The sequence below is a fragment of the Neomonachus schauinslandi genome, chromosome 8 (assembly GCF_002201575.2).
Source record: "Neomonachus schauinslandi chromosome 8, ASM220157v2, whole genome shotgun sequence".
Lineage (NCBI taxonomy): Eukaryota > Metazoa > Chordata > Mammalia > Carnivora > Phocidae > Neomonachus > Neomonachus schauinslandi.
The window spans coordinates 58,122,378-58,146,629 of NC_058410.1; the positions used below are offsets into that span (position 1 = coordinate 58,122,378).

At 35.8% G+C, this 24,252-nt stretch overlaps 1 protein-coding gene across 2 annotated transcripts in view; it reads right to left on the reverse strand.

Annotated features, from left to right (window-relative positions):
* The window catches only part of GRIK2 (glutamate ionotropic receptor kainate type subunit 2), a 666,284-nt gene that overhangs the window by 19,348 nt on the left and 622,684 nt on the right, over positions 1 to 24,252 (reverse strand). For both annotated transcript variants that reach the window (XM_021693614.1, XM_021693616.1), the window contains exon 14: positions 15,532 to 15,757. In XM_021693614.1, the coding sequence (XP_021549289.1) occupies positions 15,532 to 15,757 (226 nt within the window). The remainder of the gene's footprint in view (positions 1 to 15,531; positions 15,758 to 24,252) is intronic.

A 24,252-nucleotide genomic window follows, 5' to 3' on the forward strand; every position in this document is an offset into this window, starting at 1 on the left:
AGGCTACTTGTCACTTATTGGTAATCAACCATTCCTTATTCACCTTATTTCATCCACCATCTAGCATGGTGCCTATCACACAGCAAACATTCAACAAATGCTTTTTGAATGAAATACTGAATCGATTATAATATATCAATTATGATATAGCCAAAATAATTCAGGGTAGAACTTCTGATATTGGATATTTCTCAGGCTCTTGTTAAATTTAGTAGAATGAGTACATAAACAGACTTATTTCACACATATAGTATTGACCATAAGTTAGGGCAACAAATAAGTTTATAAATTCTTATGCAGTCCTTGCATTTAATCACCAGCTGGCAGTTTCCCTTGGCCAGTGCCTTAATAAGTAAAAGTCTGATTAGCCCAAAAGATCTGAGGGTGTCTGCTGGAACCCTCAACTTCCATTCTTTTTTTTTTTTTTAAGATTTATTTATTTATTTATTTGAGAGAGAGAGAATGAGAGAGAACACATGAGAGGGGATAGGGTCAGAGGGCAAAGCAGACTCCCTGCCGAGCAGGGAGCCCGATGCGGGACTCGATCCTGGGACTCCAGGATCATGACCTGAGCCGAAGGCAGTCGCTTAACCAACTGAGCCACCCAGGTGCCCTCTCAACTTCCATTCTTAAATTATAGTGTTACTGGCAACGTTACATTTTATGAAGTGGCTCCCTGCTTCCTATGCTGAGATGAGTGCAAGGTGCCATAAATGCACAATAAATTTCAGGTGCTTTTAGAGCTGTATCTCTCTTTACCATTCTTTCCATGATAAAATCTTCCAATAAAGATGGAACCAAATCACATTTTCTTAGAGCCTCTGCCTCAGCAGAAGATGGGTTTTATTATCTCAAAGGACACTTTCCCTCCCATATTTGTTTTTAAGAAGTGCTAGGACAAATTTTACACTTACATTTCAGATTCAATTTTATATTGCTGTATTTCCAGTTTTATGTTTTATTGATTCAATAATGTTGTTATACAATACCATAGCATCCTTGTTCATTTTCTCTTTGAACTTGTCTCAGTTTGTAACTAAAAAATAACTTCTGTGATTGTTTAATGCCCATTGACCCTAACAAGCTATAAAGTCCATAAGGACAGGGGTTTTATCTGCTTTGTTGGTATAACACCTGGGACACAATAAGGACACCATATTTGTTGAATGAACACACGCATAAATAAAATAAGGTGTTAATTACTAAATAATTGGTCATTCATGTTTGCAATGTTATCTTTAGTCATTTCTTACGAACCCAAACTATGTCTAGACCTTTAATCTATATCTGATAATTATAATATATTTATTTCAAATGAAGTATTTAATATATGTGGCAACTAAACACTTTCATGGGGCCCATTTCACACTTACTGTTAGATAACAGCTAAATTGGTTACTATCTCCCTCTTTGCATTTTCTTTTGAAGGTCTCCCATCAAAAACCTTCAATTTGATAGGAGTATAAGGAGTCTATTAATGAGTATCACAGAAATAGAAGAAGAGTAATCTTATCTTGAAATCAAATTATCAACACTTTAATCACAGAATAGTAAATGACAGATAAAAGTGATCCATTCTCCATGATACCTTGTAGTCTTTCCACATTGGAAGTCTAGGAACATTATTTCCTTGTTTAAAATTTTTCATTGGTGCTCTAGGGCTATAGAATAAAATCTCCATTCCTAAATGTGTCATGCAATCCCTTTCTTCAAACTATCACAGTCTTCTCTGATTTTACCTCTTCTCCTTACACCTGACCTGCTAGCAATATACACTACTTGTACCTCCCATTGTCTGGAAAGCCCCATTTTCACACTTCCTCCAATTTTCTGGTTGAACTTCATCTCATTCAGATAAACTTCTGCTCATCCTTCCCTATATTTGCACACTTTTTCTTGACTACCATGGATATATACAGGATCCCTCTTCTTTGGTGCCAGAGCACATTGCAGATATTCTAAAACAGTATTTGGTGCATCATATTCTAATGTTTTTCGATATCTCTTTCTCTCCTAGATGATGATATGAATGCCCTGGGGGCAAGGAACATGTCTGAATCATGTGTTTTGTTGTTGTTGTTGTTTGTTTTTTCCTTACTATATGACACACACAAATATTACTTACACAGGTGTTAGATTCTAGGCATATAGTAATGGACAATGTCACATGAGCCCTGCCCTTCTAGAGTTTTCACTGAAACAACAACAAAAAAAACCCACACACATTGGATAACTTTTTACAAATATGAGGATAATTATAATAAAGAACACAACATTATAGAACCCTGTAACAGATGGAACTAGGTCTGCTGAGTAAGTACACAAAAGGGTTGGGAAAATAACTCTCTTTGGCTGCTTTTTGCCTACTTTTCTTTCTTTTTTTTCTTTCTATCACATTACTGTTTTAGGAAGGTATATGTGGGAAAGAAAAATGATAGTAAAAGCATCCCAAACCCACTTAGTTCATTTCTTCTAGATATAGAAGATAGAACTAGGTACAAGATATCAGGGTCATGATGGAATGGAGGCAAAAATAAATGCATTGTTAATGTAGAAATGAGAAAGGAGAAGTAAAAAACTGTAAGGCAGAGACTGTATGGATTTAGAGAGCAAATATATATATAGATATCAAGTGGATGTACCCCCCAAGGATGTGTGGATATAGTAAATTTTAAAGTTAAGTACTTAAATTCAAAATCAATAACTGGCTTAAATTGGATAGAGGTTGTGTTTTTTTTCCTCTGCTGCAGACCTCAAAATGCAATGTCTTTATGACCCCCACAGAAAAGCAATGTAAATGTACTCTACTTGAAGGGATATTTGAAGAATCCTCAGGAGAATATTCAGTATTTAAGATCAAAAAAGGAGATGCTTATATGAGGCACACAAACTATATCAATAAAAAATTCAAATTATACAGGATGAGTTTTAGCCAGTTGCCTTTTATTCATATTCTGAATATTCTCTAACTTATGTGAAAAGAATAAGAAGGACGAATATTATCAGCATATAATGAAAAAGTAAACTATTTTCACTGGTTCTGACATCTTTCATATGTATTATTTAAAAATAGCTGGTGAAGTAGATTTGTAGTGACATTTCTTCTCTGGGTATTAAATCATCAAATTCTGACACTAAGTATGAAAATAGAAATAGTTTTATCCTAGAAACCCTATCTTCTTTACAATTTTTCATCTGCATAGTAATCATTTGAATAGTAGTAAGAATGGAAATGTCAGGAATACTTTCCTAACTTTGCTGTTTTCATTCCAAATCTAATATCAAACTCTAATGAACAAATTACCAAAGTTGCACCATTTTAAATAAAGTCATCATTTTAGTTAATCATCAAGAACCCAAAAACTGGAGGGCACTTGGGTGGTTCGTTCAGTTAAGCATCTGTTTTGGCTCAGGTCATGATCTTGTGGGTCGTGGGATCGAGCCCTGGGTCAGGCTCTGCTCTCAGTAGGGAGTCTGCTTGAAGATACCTCTTCCCACTCACACATGTGTTCTCTCTCCCTTTCTCTCTAAAATAAATAATCTTAAAAAAAAAAAAAAACTACCAAATTGGGAGAGAGGATAACATTTGAAGACAGTAAGTACCTATCCTTTAAGGTAGAGCTCAAGTCTGTTTTCAGTTTGGGCCTGACTGCTTTCTCCTTCCTGAAATCTACCCACCGAGTCTCTGCATTATATAACAGACCACTTGTCCATGTTGTATTTTCCCCATTTGGTGTTAAATTTGTTTTTTCACATTTGTCTCCTTAAGAAAGGGGATGATTCATATCTATATTTTGTGTTCATTATTTTACAGAGCCAAGCAGGTTGAAGAGTAATAAAATTTCTAATAGATTAACCAAATACTAAGGAAGAATAAATGTCTTTAAAGATACTCTTTTCTGAAAACATCTTGGGACTCAGTTCACTAAAGACTCAGGAAATGTTTGGAGAAGGAAAAACTTCATTGTACTTATTTATATAATGCTCTACAATTGGAACTGCCTCATCTTTATCAATCACCTTCTTCTCTCAAAATGATGGTTAGCTAACTACAGGATACTGATTAAGTGATGATAAAACCCTACCTCAATCCCACAACCCATGAGATCACGACCTGATTTGAAGCAGAGAATTGCATGCTTAACCTACTGAGCAACCCAGGAACCCTGAAAAACATTTCTAATTGGTTAGGAATGGGTCATATTAACCATCTGCCTTATCTACAATATATTTAATATGTCTGAATATATAAAGAGTAGAGAGCACAAAAGCAAGATACAAATAACTAAAAAATCACAGATACATCCTTTGTAATTCTTTGTGGTACATGTTTTCTGATGCAAATACTATAAATATAATATGTTTAATCCTTATTACAACCCAATTGTGTAGACATGATTCCTCCATTTACAGATAAGGATGCTGAGTCTCACTCAGAGAGGCTCAGTAACTTCAACCAAGACATCTGCAACACTCTGGTGAAATGAGGATTTGTACATAAGTCATCTGACTACAAAGGTCACATATCCTATATAGCATGTTAAGAAAAGGCCTTTCACATGAGGGCCAGCAAAAGCAAGGCAACCATCTTTGGAATTTAATATTTACACATTTCAACTCTGTGCCTTGACTTTTTCTTTTTTCTAATAAGAGTGATCAGTGATCTTACTTAGTCCTACTAACCAAAGGATAACAATCTGGCATAGTCAATCTGGTTAACTAATCTATAATAGAGTTTGAACCCATGGCCTTGGACTAAGCATAAGACACTAACTAAATGAATGAAATGATCTAATGTTTGCACAAAAAATCATCAGAACTAACTCTGTTTTCATGAAAATTATCCATTTATGCATTGTTTGGGCATCATTTGGTCAGTATTTACAATACTAATGAGGACTGTTCACACTGGTGCTTATAAATCATCAAATTCCCTCCGGAAGCTTCCTAGATTCTAGCATGTGGAGTCTATTGATGATGTCTGTGGAGCAGGCATAGCTTACTGAGACTCTCATCTGTTTTCAGTGACATGAAATCTAGACTTTAACAATATGCCAGGAATATACAACTTCTACAAGTATAATTTGACTTTTTTTGTTTTAATTCAGGATCTGAAAATTATTAGATCTTGATTTAGCCTTGCAAAATCACTTCACCAACATTAAAATTATGCTGTTTATGAAATGAAAAAATAGAATGCATTTTAATGGAAGGTTTGACCTGCAGAAAGATGAATAGTTTGCATCAATTTTTGTGCATTATGTTCAACTAATGAAGACAAATGTATTCATTCATTTCAGTAAAGCTGAAAAACTGAAGGCCAGCAATTTTATGCATCTATAATGATGAATATTACAGTACTTATTATATGATGAATTGGGAATTCTAGAAATGGATGGTGAGCAAAACAGGGAAAAGACATGCTTCTCATACTGATTTCTATTTTTATAAACACTGGCATCTGCCTTAAACAAACAACATGCCTCCCCTAGTACCAATTCTATATCTCTCGCTTCATCAAAGAACAAGAAATAAAGAAGCAGTGAGATCTCATGCATTTAACATTAGAATAGAGAAGTGAAGAAAGAAATTTCACATTGTTCACATGTCAAGGTGGTCTACTTCTACCATAAAAGAGTCAATGATGCAACCTATTGCAACATTTTTTACTTTAGGCTAATCATTATAAGGAGATAAACACTACCTGAGAATCATTAATAGGACTACTGCTATTTTGTATTCATTAACATAAAATATGTTATAGAACAGTTTATAAAGGTAACATTAAAATCCTATTATGAAATAAGAATATATCCTAACATTTATAATTAAACAAGTCAATATGACAGAAATAAAATGTATATAATAATTTTGTGTGTGATACAGTTATCTTTAGGGGTGCCTGGGTAGCTCAATCGGTTAAGCGCTTGACTCTAGGTTTTGGCTCAGGTCATGATCTCATGGGTCGTGGGATCGAGTCCTGCATTGGGCTCTCTGCTCAGCAGGCAGTCTGCCTAAATATTGTCTCCCTCTGCCCCTCCCTACACTCTCTCCCTCTCTCTCAAAAATAGATAAATGAATCTTTTAAAAATTATCTTTAAATCTAAACTTGGTATTAAAAATCACTATAAATACATCCACTTTACATGAATCTCTACTTCATTTTCATATTTCTGCTTTATATTCTTCATGTATACCTTCATGTAGGTCGTATGATTATGATATGGCTAAGTTACTTTGCATTTTGTTTACAGAAATAATTATTCACTGACTGCATGAAACTTACTATTGATTTAACCCAACAGGTAAAATGGGAACAAATGATATTATAAAAAATTTTAGCATCAACAATATGCACAGACATGAACACAATCCCTCCATCTCCCTCTTCTCAGCTGACACATATTTCATATGTGTTATTAAAGTCATGAGGGACTAACGAATGAAGCATGCCACTAACTCGTTAGAAATAGTTTTAATGATACCCTTCAGTCACTTCACAATATTTCTACCAAATTGAACATAGCAAAGCAAAATAATGCCAACTGGCCATAATGATTTTTTCTAGACAGCTGCTTTCCTACCAGCTCATGGACTGCTGAGTCTGCCTAGTCCTCGAAATGCAATGTGCACTCAACATTCAAAAGAGAGAAACCAAGGCTTTTAGTCTGGGCAGTAAGAAGGGAGGTAATGCAGTAGAAAATGCCATTAGGGAGAAAAGCTCCCTTTTCAGATAAATAGATTATCACCTATGGTGAATTAAAAGGCAAGAGACTGCAACTGCTCACACCTTTTAAATACTCCCTAATGAAAACTGCGGTGATTTGCTTTTATGCTTTACCCCATCTAGAGTTGTTTCTTTTTTTCTTCTTTTTTCAAATTCTTTTGAATGAAATAGAAAGTTCAGTTAACTTAAGAGTAATAACACCTACAACTTCAAAAATCTACCATACAGTAAATATCATGTTGAAATAACATTGCTGCAGTCAGGAAAACTGAAAGGGATATAATGTCACCCCAAGCTTAATTAAACCAGCTTATGCTTATTTAGCATTTACCTTCACATCATTGTTGATTGCTCCACTAAAGTTATTTTTGTGTAAACAGAGCTTCGCTAATTAAATAGCTTATATCGGAGTCATTCAGCGATTTCACAACACACTTGGGCAGTTCTCATCATACTCAGAATGATGAATGGTGATGGCAGGCCTCTAGATGAGTCACACTGGAAGAGGCCTAGCAGGCGAACAAGAGACTACATGGGCTTTTGGGGGGTAAAGGAAAATATATATAATTTTTGAAATATTTTTGATTTCCCACTCCAAAAGAGACAAAGTATTTTCTGTTTCAACCTCCTACACTTAACCACATGTACCTCTATGACAATATCTGATAATCTGAACAACAATAAAAGCAAAGGGAGTTCCTCTCTTTAATCACATTTACAGTATTAGTAAAGATGAAATTTTCACTATACATTATGGCTCCTGCAGAATATAAACTCAAAATCCTCGGGAATTTCTGGTACTGATCTGAATTTCCAGAACTTGAGTCCATATTGCTCTGCTGTGAAGATATTTATCTCATTGATTCTTGCTGCAAAAAGAACAAGAGCCTCAAACAACACTTTTTTCACACCTGAATGCATTTTTTTTTTTTTGGTTTATGATTAAACAAAATTTTGAAACTAAGTAAATATGTATTAAAATAATCTTCAATATGCTTGAACAACAATGATATAAAAGGCAAATGCTAATTAACTAGTTGAAAAATGCAGATTATGATATTGGTTGAAAGTTTATGGGAAGTCAGAATCTCTTTCAAGTACTAGAGTTACATGTCCTTGTGTTTATTAATGACTAAGTAAATATAAATAATTCATGAAGCCATATTTCTAGTAGAGGTAATGACAGAGCAAATCATAAATTAATGCCTGGAATCTTTTTCTCAGAAGTAAAGTATTTAAGGGAGTGAAGTATGAGATGCCTCTTTCTAGATTATACTTCTCTGATGAAGTTATATGAGAATTAAGACTCACCCATAATGTACTGAGTCTCAAAATTATTTTAATTTTATGACATGTTATGAATGAATAAAACATAATTTGCTAAAGAACTTAACGTTATCATGTCAAAGCAAAGTTATCTGAATAAGAAAAACAAAATATATATTATAATACCTGAAGGTGAGTGATTTAAATATTATTCCTTTACATTACTGTTTTCAAATTTATCTCATTCAGAATTAGGCTAAAAATAAAGTATATGCTACATGCATTAAATAACCTTTAGTGATAATGAGAATTTAATAAATTTAAATTAATATTTGGCAGTGAAAATAAAGAAGAATATGCTAAAATATTCCTCTTGGTCTATCATTTTGCTATATCATAGTATTTTTCAGAATTTTTATTCCTATATACTGATAATTTTACAATCAAATTCCAAGACTGTCCTTATAAAAGTTAGAAATTTATCATGTGCCTAATTAAAAAAATTACTTTAATGAAAACATTAATATACTATCATACCCCACTAATCTACACACTACAAAAAATGATTCCACTTAGATATATAATACATGATATCTCATGCATTGCCCCTGCCAATATCAATGAATATTTTCCACAATAACTCAGCTTTCTTTAGAAGGACAAGAGTTAATCTGATTATCTAAGCTGAACAGATAAAAGAAAAAAAATCTACATCCTAAGGCTTATAGTTTAATTTGTTTTGTTCTTTCATCTTATCTATAAGATAAGCTTAAAATTAGAGGAAATAGAAATTCTAAGTGCTATGTCTGGTATTTTCTGCAATTTAAAAAGTTACATTAAAAATATAGCATATATATCTATTAATATTTTGAATTGTTTAATATTTTATTAATAAGTCTCTTCCTTTTAGTAAAGAGTGTCAGGGGTAGGGAGGGATTGAAAATTTCTTTTTGTATGTTTCAATAAACTATAACAGAGTGCTTCCTTAGAACTGATTCACCTATTATCTTTCTTTTTTAGTTTTCAAATCTGAAATAACCCAGTGGGTTTTTGAGATTTGTATAATATACTACTTTGATTTATTTTTAGTAAGCACTTCTTCAAAGTGAGAGTATGATAGGGATATTTCTGGTACACTAGTACACTGTATTTACAAAACAAACAAGTGCACAAACAAAATACTTCAAGTTTAAGGTTTTCTATTAAGTAGAAATAAAAATTATTAAGAAATTCTGAAATCATGAGTGTTATGTGACTATCATTAAAACACCTGTGCTAAAGATTCTGCACAGTGAAGGAAACATTCAACAAAACTAAAAGGCAACCTACAGAATGGGAGAAAATATTTCCAAATGACATATCTGATTAAGGGTTAGTATCCAAAAATCTATAAAGAATTTATCGAACTCAACAACCAGAAACCAAATAATCCCACTAAGAAACGAGCAGAAGACGTGAACAGACATTTTTCCAAAGAAGACATAACAGACACAACAAACATAACAAAGAATGACTAACAGACACATGAAAAGATGTTCAACATCACTCATCATTAGGGAAACACAAATCAAAATTACAGTGGGGGGCGCCTGGGTGGCTCAGTTTTTAAGCGTCTGCCTTCAGCTCAGGTCATGGTCCCAGGGTGCTGGGATCGAGCCCCACATTGGGCTCCCTGCTCAACGGGAAGCCTGCTTCTCCCTCTCCCACTCCCCCTGCTTGTGTTCCCTCTCTCGCTGTGTCTCTCTCTGTCAAATAAATAAATAAAATCTTTAAAAAAAACAAACTACAATGAGATATCACCTCAAACCTGTCAGAATGGCAAAATCAGCAACACAAGAAACAACAGGTATTGACAGGATGCAGAGAAAGGGGAACCCTCTTACACTGTTGGTGGTAATGCAAACTCGTGCAGCCACTGTGGAGACGAGTATGGAGGTTCTTCAAAAAGTTAAAAATACAACTACCCTATGATCCATCAATTGCATTACTAGGTATTTACACAAAGAATATAAAAATACTGATTTGAAGGGACACATGCACCCCAATGTTTTTAGCAGCATTATCAACAATAGCCAAATTATGGAAAGAGCCCAAACACTGATCGATTGATGAATGGATAAAGAACTGGTGTGTGTGTGTTTGTGTGTGTGTGTGTGTGTAATGGAAAATTACTCAGCCATCAAAAAGAATGACATTTTGCCATTTGCAATGACGAAGATGGAACTAGAGTATAACATGCTAAGCAAAACAAGTCAGTCAGAGAAAGAAATATATGATTTCAGGGGTGCCTGGGTGGCTCAGTCGTTAAGCGTCTGCCTTCGGCTCAGGTCATGATCCCAGGGTCCTGGGATCGAGCCCCGCATCGGGCTCCCTGCTCAGCGGGAAGCCTGCTTCTCCCTCTCCCACTCCCCCTGCTTGTGTTCCCTCTCTTGCTGTGTCTCTCTCTGTCAAATAAATAAAATCTTTAAAAAAAAAGAAAAAAGAAAAAAGAAATACATGATTTCACTCATATGTAGAATTTAAGAAACAAAACAGATGAACATAGGGAAAGGGGGACAAGAAAAGAGAGGGAGACAAACCATAAGAGACTCTGAACTATAGAAAACAAGCTGAGGGTTGATGAAGAGGAGGTGGGTGGGGGATGGGCTAGATGGGTGATGGTCATTAAGGAGGGCACTTGTGATGAGCACTGGATGTTATATGTAAATGATGAATCACTAGTTCCTGAAACCAATACTACACTATATGTTAACTAACTAGAATTTAAATAGAAATTTGTAACAGAAAAATAATAATAAAATAATATACCTGTGCTATACTGCAAAGTTCTCACACATCCTTCTCAAATCTTACTTCTCATTACCCTGGATTACTCAAGCTTGTTTAATGAGGTCATCATATTTAATAATGTAAAATGCCATATTTATTATTCGCTCTAAAAGTTATGTGTTTTCGGGCACCTGGGTGGCTCAGTTGGTTAAGCAACTGCCTTCGGCTCAGGTCATGATCCTGGAGTCCCGGGATCGAGTCCTGCATCGGGCTCCCTGCTTGGCAGGGAGTCTGCTTCTCCCTCTGACCCTCCTCCCTCTCATGCTCTCTGTCTCTCATTCTCTCTCTCCCTCAAATAAATAAATAAAATCTTTAAAAAAAAAGTTATGTGTTTTCTCTGTTTATAAACTTACCGCATCATCATATTTTCAGATGTACAATTCATGTGCTCAACAAATACTAGAGGGTCCATAAAATGCAGGTGCTGTTGTGTAGGCTTACAACAAAGAAACAAAGATCTATGCCCTCATCCAGATAATGTAAAGCAGCAAAAGATGGTAAGGACATATGAAAATCTCACTCCTTTCGGAGACAACACTGAGAAATGCATTTATTTGCCCCAGCTCTTTCCAGATGAAACTATAAGGCAATGGGAGCCTAACAAGTCACTGTTCCTACCCTTCATAAGTGCGGAGTTTGCTTGATTTTAAAAATTTGTTCTAAGACATCAGCTAACCATATTTCTCCATGTAGTTCTTAGCCCAGTTTAGAACAAACTCTCAGAATTTGTCAAGAACAGTATCAGAAAAATTGTTTTAAGTTTAAATCAAAGAGACCTTAGGTTTTCCTATAACCTTCTAATTTTACTAATTAAAAAAAAGAAATCTAGAAGTCATAACTTTCATGTGACTTGTCCAAGATTACAATAATGACAAGGCTAAATCTAGAATATCATTGTGAATACTACATATGACAGTTTCTTTTTTTAATTGAAGTGTAATTTACATACAATATCCTATTAGCTTTAGGTGTACATCATAGTGATTCAATATTTTTATACATTAAATGATCTCCATGTAAAGTCTAGATACCATCCGTCACCATACAAAGCTATTACAACTACTGACCAAATTCCCTATGCTGTACATTACATCTTCATGACATTTATTTTATTACTGGAAGTTAGTATTTCTTAATTCCCTTCACCTATCCCACATACCCTTCTGCCCCTCTCCCCTGGGGGAAGCAACAGTTTGTTTCCTGTATCTGAGTCTGTTTCTGTTTTGTTTTCCTTCTTCATTTTGTTTTTTAGATTCCATATACAAGTGAAATCACACAGTATTTGTCTTTCTCTGTCTGACATACTTCACTTACCATAATACCCTCTAGGGAACTGCAAGGTTGTTGTACATGATGATACTTTCTAATAGCACATTATCAGACTATTGTTTAAAATATAAATTTGCTTATACTCCAATTCATAGATGAGTAAAGTATACTTGAAAAAATGGCAAAGAAGTCACTCATCACAAATTCCAAATAAAGGTACATGAAGTGTTTGAGTTCATTATGTAATTCTTCTGAGGGTTAGATCATACCAGACCTAACCATGGCATGCCACAGTTTGAGCACTCCATCAACAAAAAACTTTGCTCCTCAAGTAGTAATTATGAACACTCAATCATTAATAAATATTTATCATATATTAGAGTTAAATATAAAACTTCTGAATTAATATATACATTTTGCCAATAAGGCTTTGTTTAGGAGGTTTTCCCCTGGTTCAGGCAATAAATGGGTTCGTTTTGTGTGCAGAATTTAAAAACAACAATAACATCAACTATTACCACACACTAGCAAGTCAAACATGTCAAAAATAACCTCAAAAATATCTTCTGTGCACCTAAGTTCTAAATTATTACCATTGAGTTTTAATAACCCAACTTTAATTAAGCTTTGAATTAACATACATTTCATTTCTTATTCTTTAATAAACATTGTATTCTACTTGGAAACTAATCTGGAGAATGTCCATTATATAGTTTACCCCCACCACCGCCTGACACGTGATCTCAGCTACACTTGCATAACTGGAGAATAAGAATCCAAGGTTTTGTGGGGTTTTTTGTTTGCTTGTTTTCACTTCTACAGTGACTGTGGAATCATTATTTGGGTCTATTATATAAATATAGCAAGATGTTGTGGCGCCTGAGTGGTTCAGATGGTTAAGCGTCTGCCTTTGGTTCAGGTCATGATCTCCAGGTCCTGAGATCAAGCCCCAAGCTGGGCTCCCAGCTCTCCCTCTCTCTCTGCCTCTCCCCTTGCTTGTGCTCTCTCTGTCTCTCTCTCTCAAATGAATAAATAAAATCTTTAGAATATATATATAGCAATATGTCGTGTTATAAGAGCTAGTGTCTCAAAATTCTCTCAAAGCCAGTCCAAGCTATTTTGAACTACATGATAAATTTGAGAAAACTCTACCAAATATAGTAGAATTTAGTGTAGAAATTTTTTGGTGAAGTCATTATGGTGGAAAAGTTTTGGACTTCCCAGACATTTGAAAGCTGCTAGAAATGATCTCAAAGAAACAAAGACATTTATAGTATTGTAATTTCTGGAATTGTTTATGAAATTGGATTTTCATAAATCTATGCCCAACTTTCTAACTATTGTATGTATGTTCATTTGAAAGAAATTTTTCTAAATTAAAGTTAATCAAATTTATGAGTAAAGATAAATTGACAAATATAGCTATGCTATTTATTGAATATGAATACTTGAAGATCAGTTTTGACCTGTCAACAAATTTGCAGAAGTTAAAGCTCAGAAAAATTGTAATGTTATTATTTATTACTGTGATGGGCCAGTGAATAGCTGTTTTCCCTTTTATTTCAAAAAATACATTGATGTAATTAAAACATGTTAATGTGTTATTTTTTTTCCTTTTATATAGTATTAGTTTCCTCTTTCTGCTATAACAAATCATCACAGGGCACCTGGGTGGCTCAGTCAGTTAAGCACATGCCTTTGGCTCAGGTCATGATCCTAGGGTCATGGGATTGAGCCCCACACCAGCTCCCTGCCCCTCCTCCCGTTCTTGCTCTCTCTCTTTCTCTCTCTCTCTAATAAAGAAATAAAATCTAAAAAAAAAGAAAATCACCACAAATTTAGTGGCTTCAAACGACATAAATGAATTATCTAATAACTTTAAAGGTCAGAAGTTCTAAAAGTGGTATGTCTGCAAGGCTGCATTTCTTCTTCGACCTCTAGGAAAGAATTTGTTTCCTTGCATTCTAAACTAACTCTTAAAAGTCATCTGCTTTCCTTGGCTTGTGGCCCTTTCCTCCATGTACAGTTCAGCTGGTAGCATTTTCAAATCTCTCTCAGTCTCTTTCTCCTCTCAACTCCCCAACACCATGGTCTGAATGTTTGTGACAGCCCAAATTCCTATACTGACACCTAATCTTCAATATGACGGTATTTGGAGGTGGGGCCCGATTAGTCAGTGGATGGTGCCCTCATGAAGGAGATTAGCGCTTTTATAAAAGGGACTCCAGAGAGATCCCTGACCATTCTGCCATGTGACGACACAGCGAGAAGACAAGCCATCTATTAAACAAGAAGCAGGTCTCACCAGACAAGGAGTCAGCTGGCCCTTAGATCATGGACTTCCAGTTTACAAACTGAAAAATAAATTTCTGCTGTTTATGTGCCACCCCATCTCTGGTATTTTGTTATAGGTGCCTGAATGTATTAAGACACTTTGGGGAGCCATTATTATGCCCACCACATGCACACATGTACTGTAATGTTATGTATGATTGCACTTGTCATATGAATATATAGACATATTCATATATATTATACACATATATTAATTTCAATAAATCAAAATTTTCATTCTCTTCTGACAGTTGTTATCCTTTTTCTTTTTACTTCTTTTTTTAAGATTTTATTTATTTATTTGACACAGAGAGAGAGAGAGAGCACAAGCAGGGGGAACAGCAGAGGGAGAGGGAGAAGCAGGCTCCCTGCTAAGCAGGGAGCCTGATGTGGGGCTCGATCCCAGGATCCCGGGATCATGACCTGAGCTGAAGACAGACACTCAACCATCTGAGCCACCCAGGTGCCCCATTTCTTTTTTTTAACCTTTATTTCATTTCATGATTATTATTGAAAATAATTTTGTCATATGAAAGAAAAAGGTTGTCAAAAATAATTATTGTTTGAGTTCATTATGTAATTGTTACTGGTATGTTACTGGTAAATAGTCTGCAATTTCTCTTAAAACAAATACCGTCTCTAAAATAGAACAGTAAAACAAATATCCACAGAAACCAATGAACCACTTGTGGCTCATTCTTTTAATTAACTTTCTAATACTATACTCAATACTATACTATAATAACTCAAATACTATACTCATAAACCACAAATCTGAAAAAATAAAATACAAAAACTTTTATTCATAAAATATTTTTTAAACTTAGAACTGAGAGGGTCTTTTACATTGATGTGGGTTTTTTTCAACACTGATACAGTAGAAATGTCTACTGACCATTTTGGTAGAAATCAATTTTTCTTTTGTTACTTACCTATTTAGAAGCAGATGTCCAAATTGCTCCCTGATTTTATACAGTAACAGAACATAACAGAATAGATTTGTTAAAAAACAGAATTCCTAATGGCATATGGAGGCACTGTTTTTTCTCCTTCTCACAGCAACTAAGATTAATGAACAAAGAACCAGTGACTGACATAAAACCTACCCATGGGGGTGCCAACGCCATAACCTTTGGAGTCTATAAGGCCGCCAATCTGTGTCAGGTTACAATTCCGCTGGGTAACAAACTCAATGGTTGTTGACTCCATTAGGAAAGCATAATCAGAGGTGAGGACTCTCTGGATTCCTTCTTCATTATTTTTGACGAGTACTGACTGCCTCCTGCTACTCATAAAGGCCCACATTTTGTCATACGTAGATATTTTTGATTTCTAGGAAAAAATAAAATAAGTAAGAAAGATATTCCTTAGTTTCCATGTGATCCTACAATATTTAGATGGAACTGACTGTATTTCATTGACTCATACTACCTTATAATTGTCTTATTAATAATAGTAATATCTACACAAAGAAATTAAAATCTGTATAAAAAAGTTTCTCGTAGCAATTCCATATCTCATATTTCCAGGTATAACACTGAGTTATTTAACAAACATATAAAAAATAACTTAAAGTTCAAAAATGCATAGCTAGTAAATCATAAAAGGCAATAATTAAAAATAACAAGATTAATAGGATGAACTTTTGTGCTTGTATCTCACATGAGTATCTCATGTATATAATTGTATCTTTCACCATAACTATAAAATCAAATTTGGAAGACACAGACACTGGACACCAAATGACACTGCAAAACTTTGAGTTTTTGTTTGTTTGTTTTTGTTTTTCCCAGTATGGTTGACTATAAGACTGATGTCACATTATCCTCCAAGTATGTACAAAGATATAGGCTGAACAAAAAAAATTTGTAACAAATAAAAATTTCCACTGGGACACAATCTGGACACCACAGAACCTCTTTTAGCCTGACTCAGGACAACAGGACATCTACCATTCAGATCTACTAACTAAATATTCCTGGACCAATAAAATTGAATAGTTTTTATGTCTACCTGAAAATTCTCAATAAGGCTTCACTAGGATTTCATTAGTGAAGGAAAGAAATGGGTTTTGTTCAGAAGGCACTGGTAAAAACATAACCATGGACAAGGTTAGCATCTGCTTATGAAAAGTTCATCTGTAAACGCTTACCCTAGTTAAATCCTTATACAAATACAAAAAATAATACTGAAGCTATAAACACAAAGAGGATATTCACTATATTGGTTTCACTGGCATAAAAACTTAAAACTGTTTTCAAATAAATAGATATGCAATCTTGCTACAGTTTAAGCATGTATTTAGGTCCAACATGTGCCAGGTCATAAATGAGATATTACCACTCCTTCCACTAAAATAAAGGTGCACAATAATATTTAGAAAAATTCAGACACGATTTCAATGATGATAGAAGAAAAACCTTACATTTACTGGGGGCGGGGGGGGGGACCTAAATGTACAATGAGTGTTTTCTAAAAACAAGTATAGCATTAGGGCTAAGAGAGGGTTCAAATGCAAACCTTTGCTCTCCAGTGAAACACTAAAGCATGCTAAAAGGCCAGCAGCTCAAAGTTTAAAAGATAGCAGCTAGAACATCTAGAATAAGATTGATAGGATTACAAATGTGAGAAGCTATGGCGGCATTTCAATTATTTTAAAGTAAAATAAGTATATGTTGGAAATAGGAAAGAAAAATGAAAGGAATATTTAAGGTTATGATGAAATCCTTATTGGAATAGTTAAGACCAATAGTGAGATTTTGCATAGATTCATTTGACTTTCCAAGTCAGTAACATACGAGGATGGCCAGAATAAATTCACTTCCTTTCAAAGGTAAAGAACTTATCTCCTAAGACTTTGCATTAAGAGAGACCTAAATACAAAATAAAATCAAAATTAAAGCTCACCTGCAGATTAAGGAGCTTTTATATTTAAAAAAATAAATTGGACAGTTTTTGATTTAGTAAATCTGTGGCTGATAATAGATAGATACACAGTCCCATAAATAATAATTCTAAAAATGTATGTCTTCAAAACTGCACTCTCTTTCAGTTGGCAATTTAAAAGGTAACTCTTTAAAGGAGAGGGCTAGTGTAATATCATAATATGAGCATACTCTCTGAGGCCAAAACCAAGCAGAGAGATAAGAAAGTGTACAAAAAGTTATTTTTACTTGTATTGGCCATAAATTGCCTACATTCTCTTTTTTGTTTCAGTTATGAGAACATTAACAATCGATGTTTTATTGCTTTAGTTACATGATTTCCAATTTCTTTTTTTTTTTTAAGATTTTATTTATTTATTTGACAGAGAGAGACACAGTGAGAGAGGGAATACAAGCAGGGGGAATGGGGGAGGGAGAAGCAGGCTTCCCGCGGAGCAGGGAGCCCGATGCGGGGCTCGATCCCAGGACCCTGGGATCACGACCCAAGCCGAAGGCAGACGCTTAACGACTGAGCCACCCAGGTGCCCCTGATTTCCAATTTCTGATAACACATTCCATTCATTGATAAAAGATAATTTAAGGGCGCCTGGGTGGCTCAGTTGGTTAAGCAACTGCCTTCAGCTCAGGTCATGATCCCGGAGTCCCGGGATCGAGTCCCAGGATCGAGTCCCGCATCGGGCTCCCTGCTCGGCGGGGAGTCTGCTTCTCCCTCTGACCCTCCCCCCTCTCATGCTCTCTCTCTCTCTCTCAAATAAATAAATAAAAATCTTAAAAAAAAAGATAATTTAAATAAAACTTGAGCACTAGTATTTTTGTCTCAAAGAGGGGGGGAACAGAATATTTACAATGGCACTAATCATTTAAATATGTCTATATATTTATAAAATGATACATAATTATGTCTTTCTCTTTTTATAATTTGTTATATATTAGAATTTCATAATATTATATATTATAAAAAATTATATTAGAAGTAGTATTTTCTAATTTAAAGACTATGTATCACAAGAAATTTTAAAAAAGAGAATTACATTTTTAAAGGTATAACATATCCCTTATTAATATGTTGCTGTGTAAACAGATCAAATTTTTTAACAACTGAAAACGAAGAAATTAAAAACTAATCCTAATCTCCTTTGCAGATATATATAGTTTAATTTTAAATTAATGTGAATGTAGAATTATTTTACATTTGAGATATCTAATCTATGACCTTTAATTGATGAAATAAGGATTTTGCAAAATATATTTTCATACGAAATTCTTTGACTGCTTTCCTGCACTGATATTTTATTTCTGTGAGTACTTCCTAGAATTACTATTGACATTCATTTTGAAACTAATCATTTCCAATCTTCCATTGCTACACAAGTACCTCCTACTGATTTACTTCCGATTTTCAGAAATCTATTGTCTATGATTTTTGTACAGCTTCACTCATCTTTCCTACCTGCAGAAGATATAAATATTTCTATTATTCTTAAAACTGTAGAATAGGTTTAGATAGAAAAGTCACCCAAATTGTTTTGTTTCTCTTAATAAAAATAAAAAACCCAAATAAGGAATATTTCAATTTAGAAAAATTGACTATCTGATGGTCACAGATATTCTATGTGGCTTTTTGCTTGATTTGTTGTCATTCTTCGACCTCAATTTCCAACTTAGCAGAGTCACTTCTTTGCACCTCCCATTTATGGCTATAAAGAGATACTATTAAAAATCATCACTGCCTCTGTGGGCTCTGTGTGTGTGGTAGTGGGGAGATGCCATTCGGGCAATCTTATTACTTCTATTATAGTTAGTAGTGAAGAGAATCTAGTGTATCAGGTTTAAAAACAAAAGGTCTGCACAACATGAATTTCACTGAAACCCTCAAATTTAAAGAAGCTAAGACAACTTACAAAGTATTTGAAAAAGTATCTGAACAAACTCATAGGATGAATATGAAGCTTAGGATTTTGTTTTTCTCAATAAACCTGACCATTCAGAAATAATTACTTATTACTTAAGTAATATATAGATTCTGAATAATGTGGGCTGAGTCAGAAGTAATGATCACTAGTTGTGTATCTCTTATTAATGGAATCTATGCAAGTCGTTCTTATGCAAGCCCCTTAATATCTTTGAATTTCAGTTTTCATAATAGTCAAATAACTTTGCCAACCTCTCAGTGTTTTTTGTGAGGATCAAATAAGACACTACGTGTAAGCACGCTCTACGATAGTGAGATATTTTTATAATTCCAATTATTTTTTAAAAAGAGAGCATACCACCAAATGCTTATATGTTAATTTTCTTAAAAAAAAAAAAAAAGACCAAGAACTGTGGCAGAGATGGCAAGTTGAATACAATCTTTGAGTACATGTTCTCTCCCATGGTATGAAACCACAAGGCAAAAAAGAATGGGACAATGTACAACAGAAACAAAATTTTGGAAGCTGGAAAGAAGATAGGTGAATTGTAACTTCCTTAGATTTAAGTAACCTTTAGAACCCTTTCCTGCCCACAAAACTTTCAGAGATTGGCATTTTTATATCCCTCTCAAAGCCAGAATGATCAAAGATCTAACAAAAGTAAAATTTATTGAAAGAATGTCTTTTAAAAAGTTAGATCCTTGATCCCCTTTCTTTCTCTGAGCAGCATAATAACTGCTCCATCCCACCCAAACAGAGGACTAGAGGATTTTATTCTCTAGAGATGAAACGAGCACACTGCACACAGGTGAGCCAGGGGAGCCCATACTGAAACCAGAAGAAATAAGTTGGAGTCTACAACCCAGCCCTGTTTCTGTCCTGCTCCTTAGAATTCCTCCAGTAGAAACAATAGAAGTTTTTTTCAAGCAAAACTGAACTTCACCAGAGAGATAATGATGAGCAGTTAACACAGATAAAGTTCAACATGTGTGAGACATTATTCTAAATTATTTATAAATATTAAATCATTTTAATTTTACAAGATTTCTATTAGGTGATAGTATCTTTCCAGCCATCTGACAAATGAGGAAACCAAAACACAGAGAGGTTAATAATTTGCTCAAATTCATGTGGCTACTTAGGGCAAAACCAAGAATCAAACATGGACAGATTAGCTACTGAATTCATATTCTTAATCATTACACTACATTGATTCTATGTAAAGACACATATCATGGATTCCAAACAAAATGATCCAACATATCATGCTATAGCAAAGCTCACAGTTTTTCAGCCTTGGGCAAGCACCCAGAGTGTCCAGTGAACCTTTTAGAGTCTGCTATATATCATCAAACACCAACAATAACCAGATATTTGAAGGAAGCCTCTAACATGAAATATAAAGAAAAAAAACAAAATGGCATAAATGTTTTCAGAGAGGTAAAAGATACTGCATAAATGAAATTGAATAAATAAATAATAAATAAATAAATAGACTCTGTTGAAAGAAAACACATTCAGGGAACAAATATATATTAAAAATCTCATATCAAAAATGAAAGCCTCGGGCACCTGGGTGGCTCAGTCATTAAGCGTCTGCCTTCAGTTCAGGTCGTGATCCCCGGGTCCTGGGATCGAGCCCCGCATTGGGCTCCCTGCTCTGTGGGAAGCCTGCTTCTCCCTCTCCCACTCCTCCCTGCTTGTGTTCCCTCTCTCACTGTGTCTCTTTCTGTCAAATAAATAAATAAAATCTTTAAAAAAAAATGAAATCCTCAAGTGAAATTTTAGAAAACAAAGTTTAAGGAAATCTCCAGAAAAGTAGGGAAAAAAGTTAAAAAGACGGAAAGAAGGAAAGACTGCCCTGAAGAAGGATCATGAACTGACATCTAAAGGCTGAGTCCAAGTCAACTACATAATGAGAGGTGAAGAACTTTCTAGACAGGGGGAAAAGCAGTTAAGAGATGCCATCTTGGACATGAATTTGATGGGTTGGCATACTTGAAGTATGCTTTGGCTGGGGCACATAGAGTCAAGGAACATGGTACTAGAAGATGACAGAGAAATAGATAAGGGGTGACCAAGATGGCCTGTTTCCTTCAGCTTTCTCAACTTTAGATGAGCTTCTTCCTGTGTCCAGGCCCCTGACTTCACTTTTACCCTGGCCTTTCCAGAAACCAGATGGTCTAAGCACTGAGGTCCCTTCTCTCCTTTTTCTTAAATTATTCACTTTAGAAAATATGTAATTGTAAATTCTTCTTTTGCATCTTTCAGATGCAAATCTTTAAAAGCCTCTCCATCAGCTTTATAGTTTAAGACCCAGGAGCCATCCTTGAAATATAATCATCAAAGAAGAGAAGCACCTCTAATATCCAGTCTCTCTGGGAAGAAAAGAGCTTAATTTATGTGGGCACTTTAAGTTATAAAACTACCTCCTGTCACGAAGGCACTAAAAGTTTATTTTTCCTTTGGGTAAGACCAATTAACAAATACAGATGGCTATGATGCCCCCACCACAGCTCTTAGGAACACACAGCAGCAATCTGGGTGGGAAACAGTACTTGCACTAGGTAAGTGGTGTTGGAGATAAGGAGAAAACTAAGACTTCAAAGTGTGTGTGTGTGTGTGTTATGGCTAAGGCTTGGTCATTGTTAAACTATAGGAAGTAAGAAGAGGGTTAGATTGAAAGACTCATTGGTTTCTGGTTTAAACTGAGAAAGAAAAAAATAATATCAAAACAAGGTTGGGGGTGGGCGCCTGGGTGGCTCAGTCGTTAAGCGTCTGCCTTCGGCTCAGGTCATGATCCCAGGGTCCTGGGATCGAGTCCCACATCGGGCTCCCTGTTCGGCGGGAAGCCTGCTTCTCTCTCTCCCACTCCCCCTGCTTGTGTTCCTGCTCTCGCTATCTCTCTCTCTGTCAAATAAATAAATAAAATCTTTAAAAAAAAAAAAAAAAACAAGGTTGGGGGAAAAGGCTATACCTAGTAGGTTGGAGGTACCTAAGAAACACCTAAATAGGTCTGTCATGTGAAATTAGATATCTAAGTCTGGAGTACAGGGGAAAGGTAAAAGCTAAAAATATAGATTCTGGAGTTCTCTTGGGTATACAAGGCAAAGTAGTGGATAGATGAGGAAAGAAGATCACAGAAGAATCCTAGGATCAAACTTAGTGCAATTTTGAATTTCAGTGGCTGGCAGAGAAAACAGCTTGCAAATGAGACACACAGAAAAGTGAACAAAGATTAAAGAAGAAAATATGGAAATTGTGGTGCTGCAGAAATCAAGGCAAGAAAATGTTTAGTGAATGAATGCTCACTTGTAGTGATTTGCAAAAAAAAAAAATGTATACAATGAGAACTGAATAATATTCTTTGGACTTGGCGAGAGAAAGCTCCTTATTAGCAAGAGCTAATTTAGTGGAGTGAAGTATTTAGAAGTCACATAGAAGTGGATTAAGGAAGGATTTGGAGAAAGTTAAATGGAGCCAGTAAGTGTCAAAAAAGAAAATATAGGGGGGCGGAGCAAGATGGCGGAGGAGTAGGAGACCTGGATTTCGTCTCCTCTCAGGAATTCAGCTGGATAGGGATCAAACCATTCTGAACACCTACAAACTCAACAGGAGATCGAAGAAAAGAAGAGCAACAACTCTCTCATCAGAAAAGCGACCACTTTCTGGAAGGTAGGACGAGTGGAGAAGTGAATCCGAGGCGATATTCGGGAGGATAGACGGCGGGGGAGGGGCCTCCGGCGGCCGCTTCTGGCAAGTGATAGAGCCGCGGAGCACAAAATCGGAACTTTTAACAGTCTGCTCCACTGAGGGACGTCACTCTGGTGGCTAAGCGGGGGGTGGAACCCTCCGGGACAGTGTGGTCTCAGGACCCACGGGTCACAGAAAGACCGGGGGTGCCTGAGTGTGGCAGAGCTCCCAGGTATCGGAGCAGGGAAGCCACTGCAGAGGCGGAGCCCAGGCGCAGGCTCTCAGCTCGGGGTTGCCATAAACCGTGATCCGCGGCACAGTAGGGCCACTGCTCCTCCAGCAGGGACCCAACAAGCGGCAGATCCGGGGAGACTCACCTTCCTCCCCTGGGAGGAGCCGCGCGGGAGTGCGCCACAGGGATCTGCTGGGTTTGGAGACTCCACCCAGGGTCGGGTGCCAGAGATAGAAATGCGCGGTCACAGGCCGGGTGAGCACGGAGTGCGGCTGGAGACCGGGGAGACGGGAGTGACTGACGGCTTTTCTCTGGGGGCTCACTGAGAAGCGGGGCCCCGCGGCTCCTCCGCAGCGGAGATTGGGAGGCCACCATTTTCAGTCTCCGCCTCCAAAGCTGTACGGAAAGCTCGCAGGGAACAAAAGCCCCGGAGAGCAAACCTGAGCAGATTACTTAGCCGGGAGGGGGCAAGGGCGGGGCAACTCTGCCTCCGGCAAAGACATTTGGAAACCACGGCAACAGGCCCCTCCCCAGAAGATCAGCGAGAACAGCCAGCCAAGACCAAGTTTACCCATCAAAGAGAACGGCAGAACTCCAGCTCTAGGGGACTACTGCACATAGAATTCATGGCTTTTTTACCATGATTCTGTAGTCTTTCAAAGTTAATTTTTTTTAACTGTCTTTTTTTCTTTTTTTTTTCTTTTTGAATTTTTCTTTTTCCCTTTTTCAACCAACATCTTATCAATCCCTTTTTAAAAAAAAAAAATTTTATTTTTCATTTTTAGAGTCATATTCTATCCCTTCATAGTAGTTACCCGTATTTTTGGGTTATATATATAAGTTGTTCTCTCTTTACAATTTTGAGATAGTTTCTTCTAACAGATCAAAATATACCCTAAATCTCTAGTATATGGTGTTTTCTATTCCCCTGCCTGATCACATCCTCTCCCTTTTTTTTTCTTTTTTTAAATCCTCTTCTTTCTTTTTTCAAACAACTTCTTATCAATTCCTTTTATAAAATTTTTTATAATTTCCATCTTTACA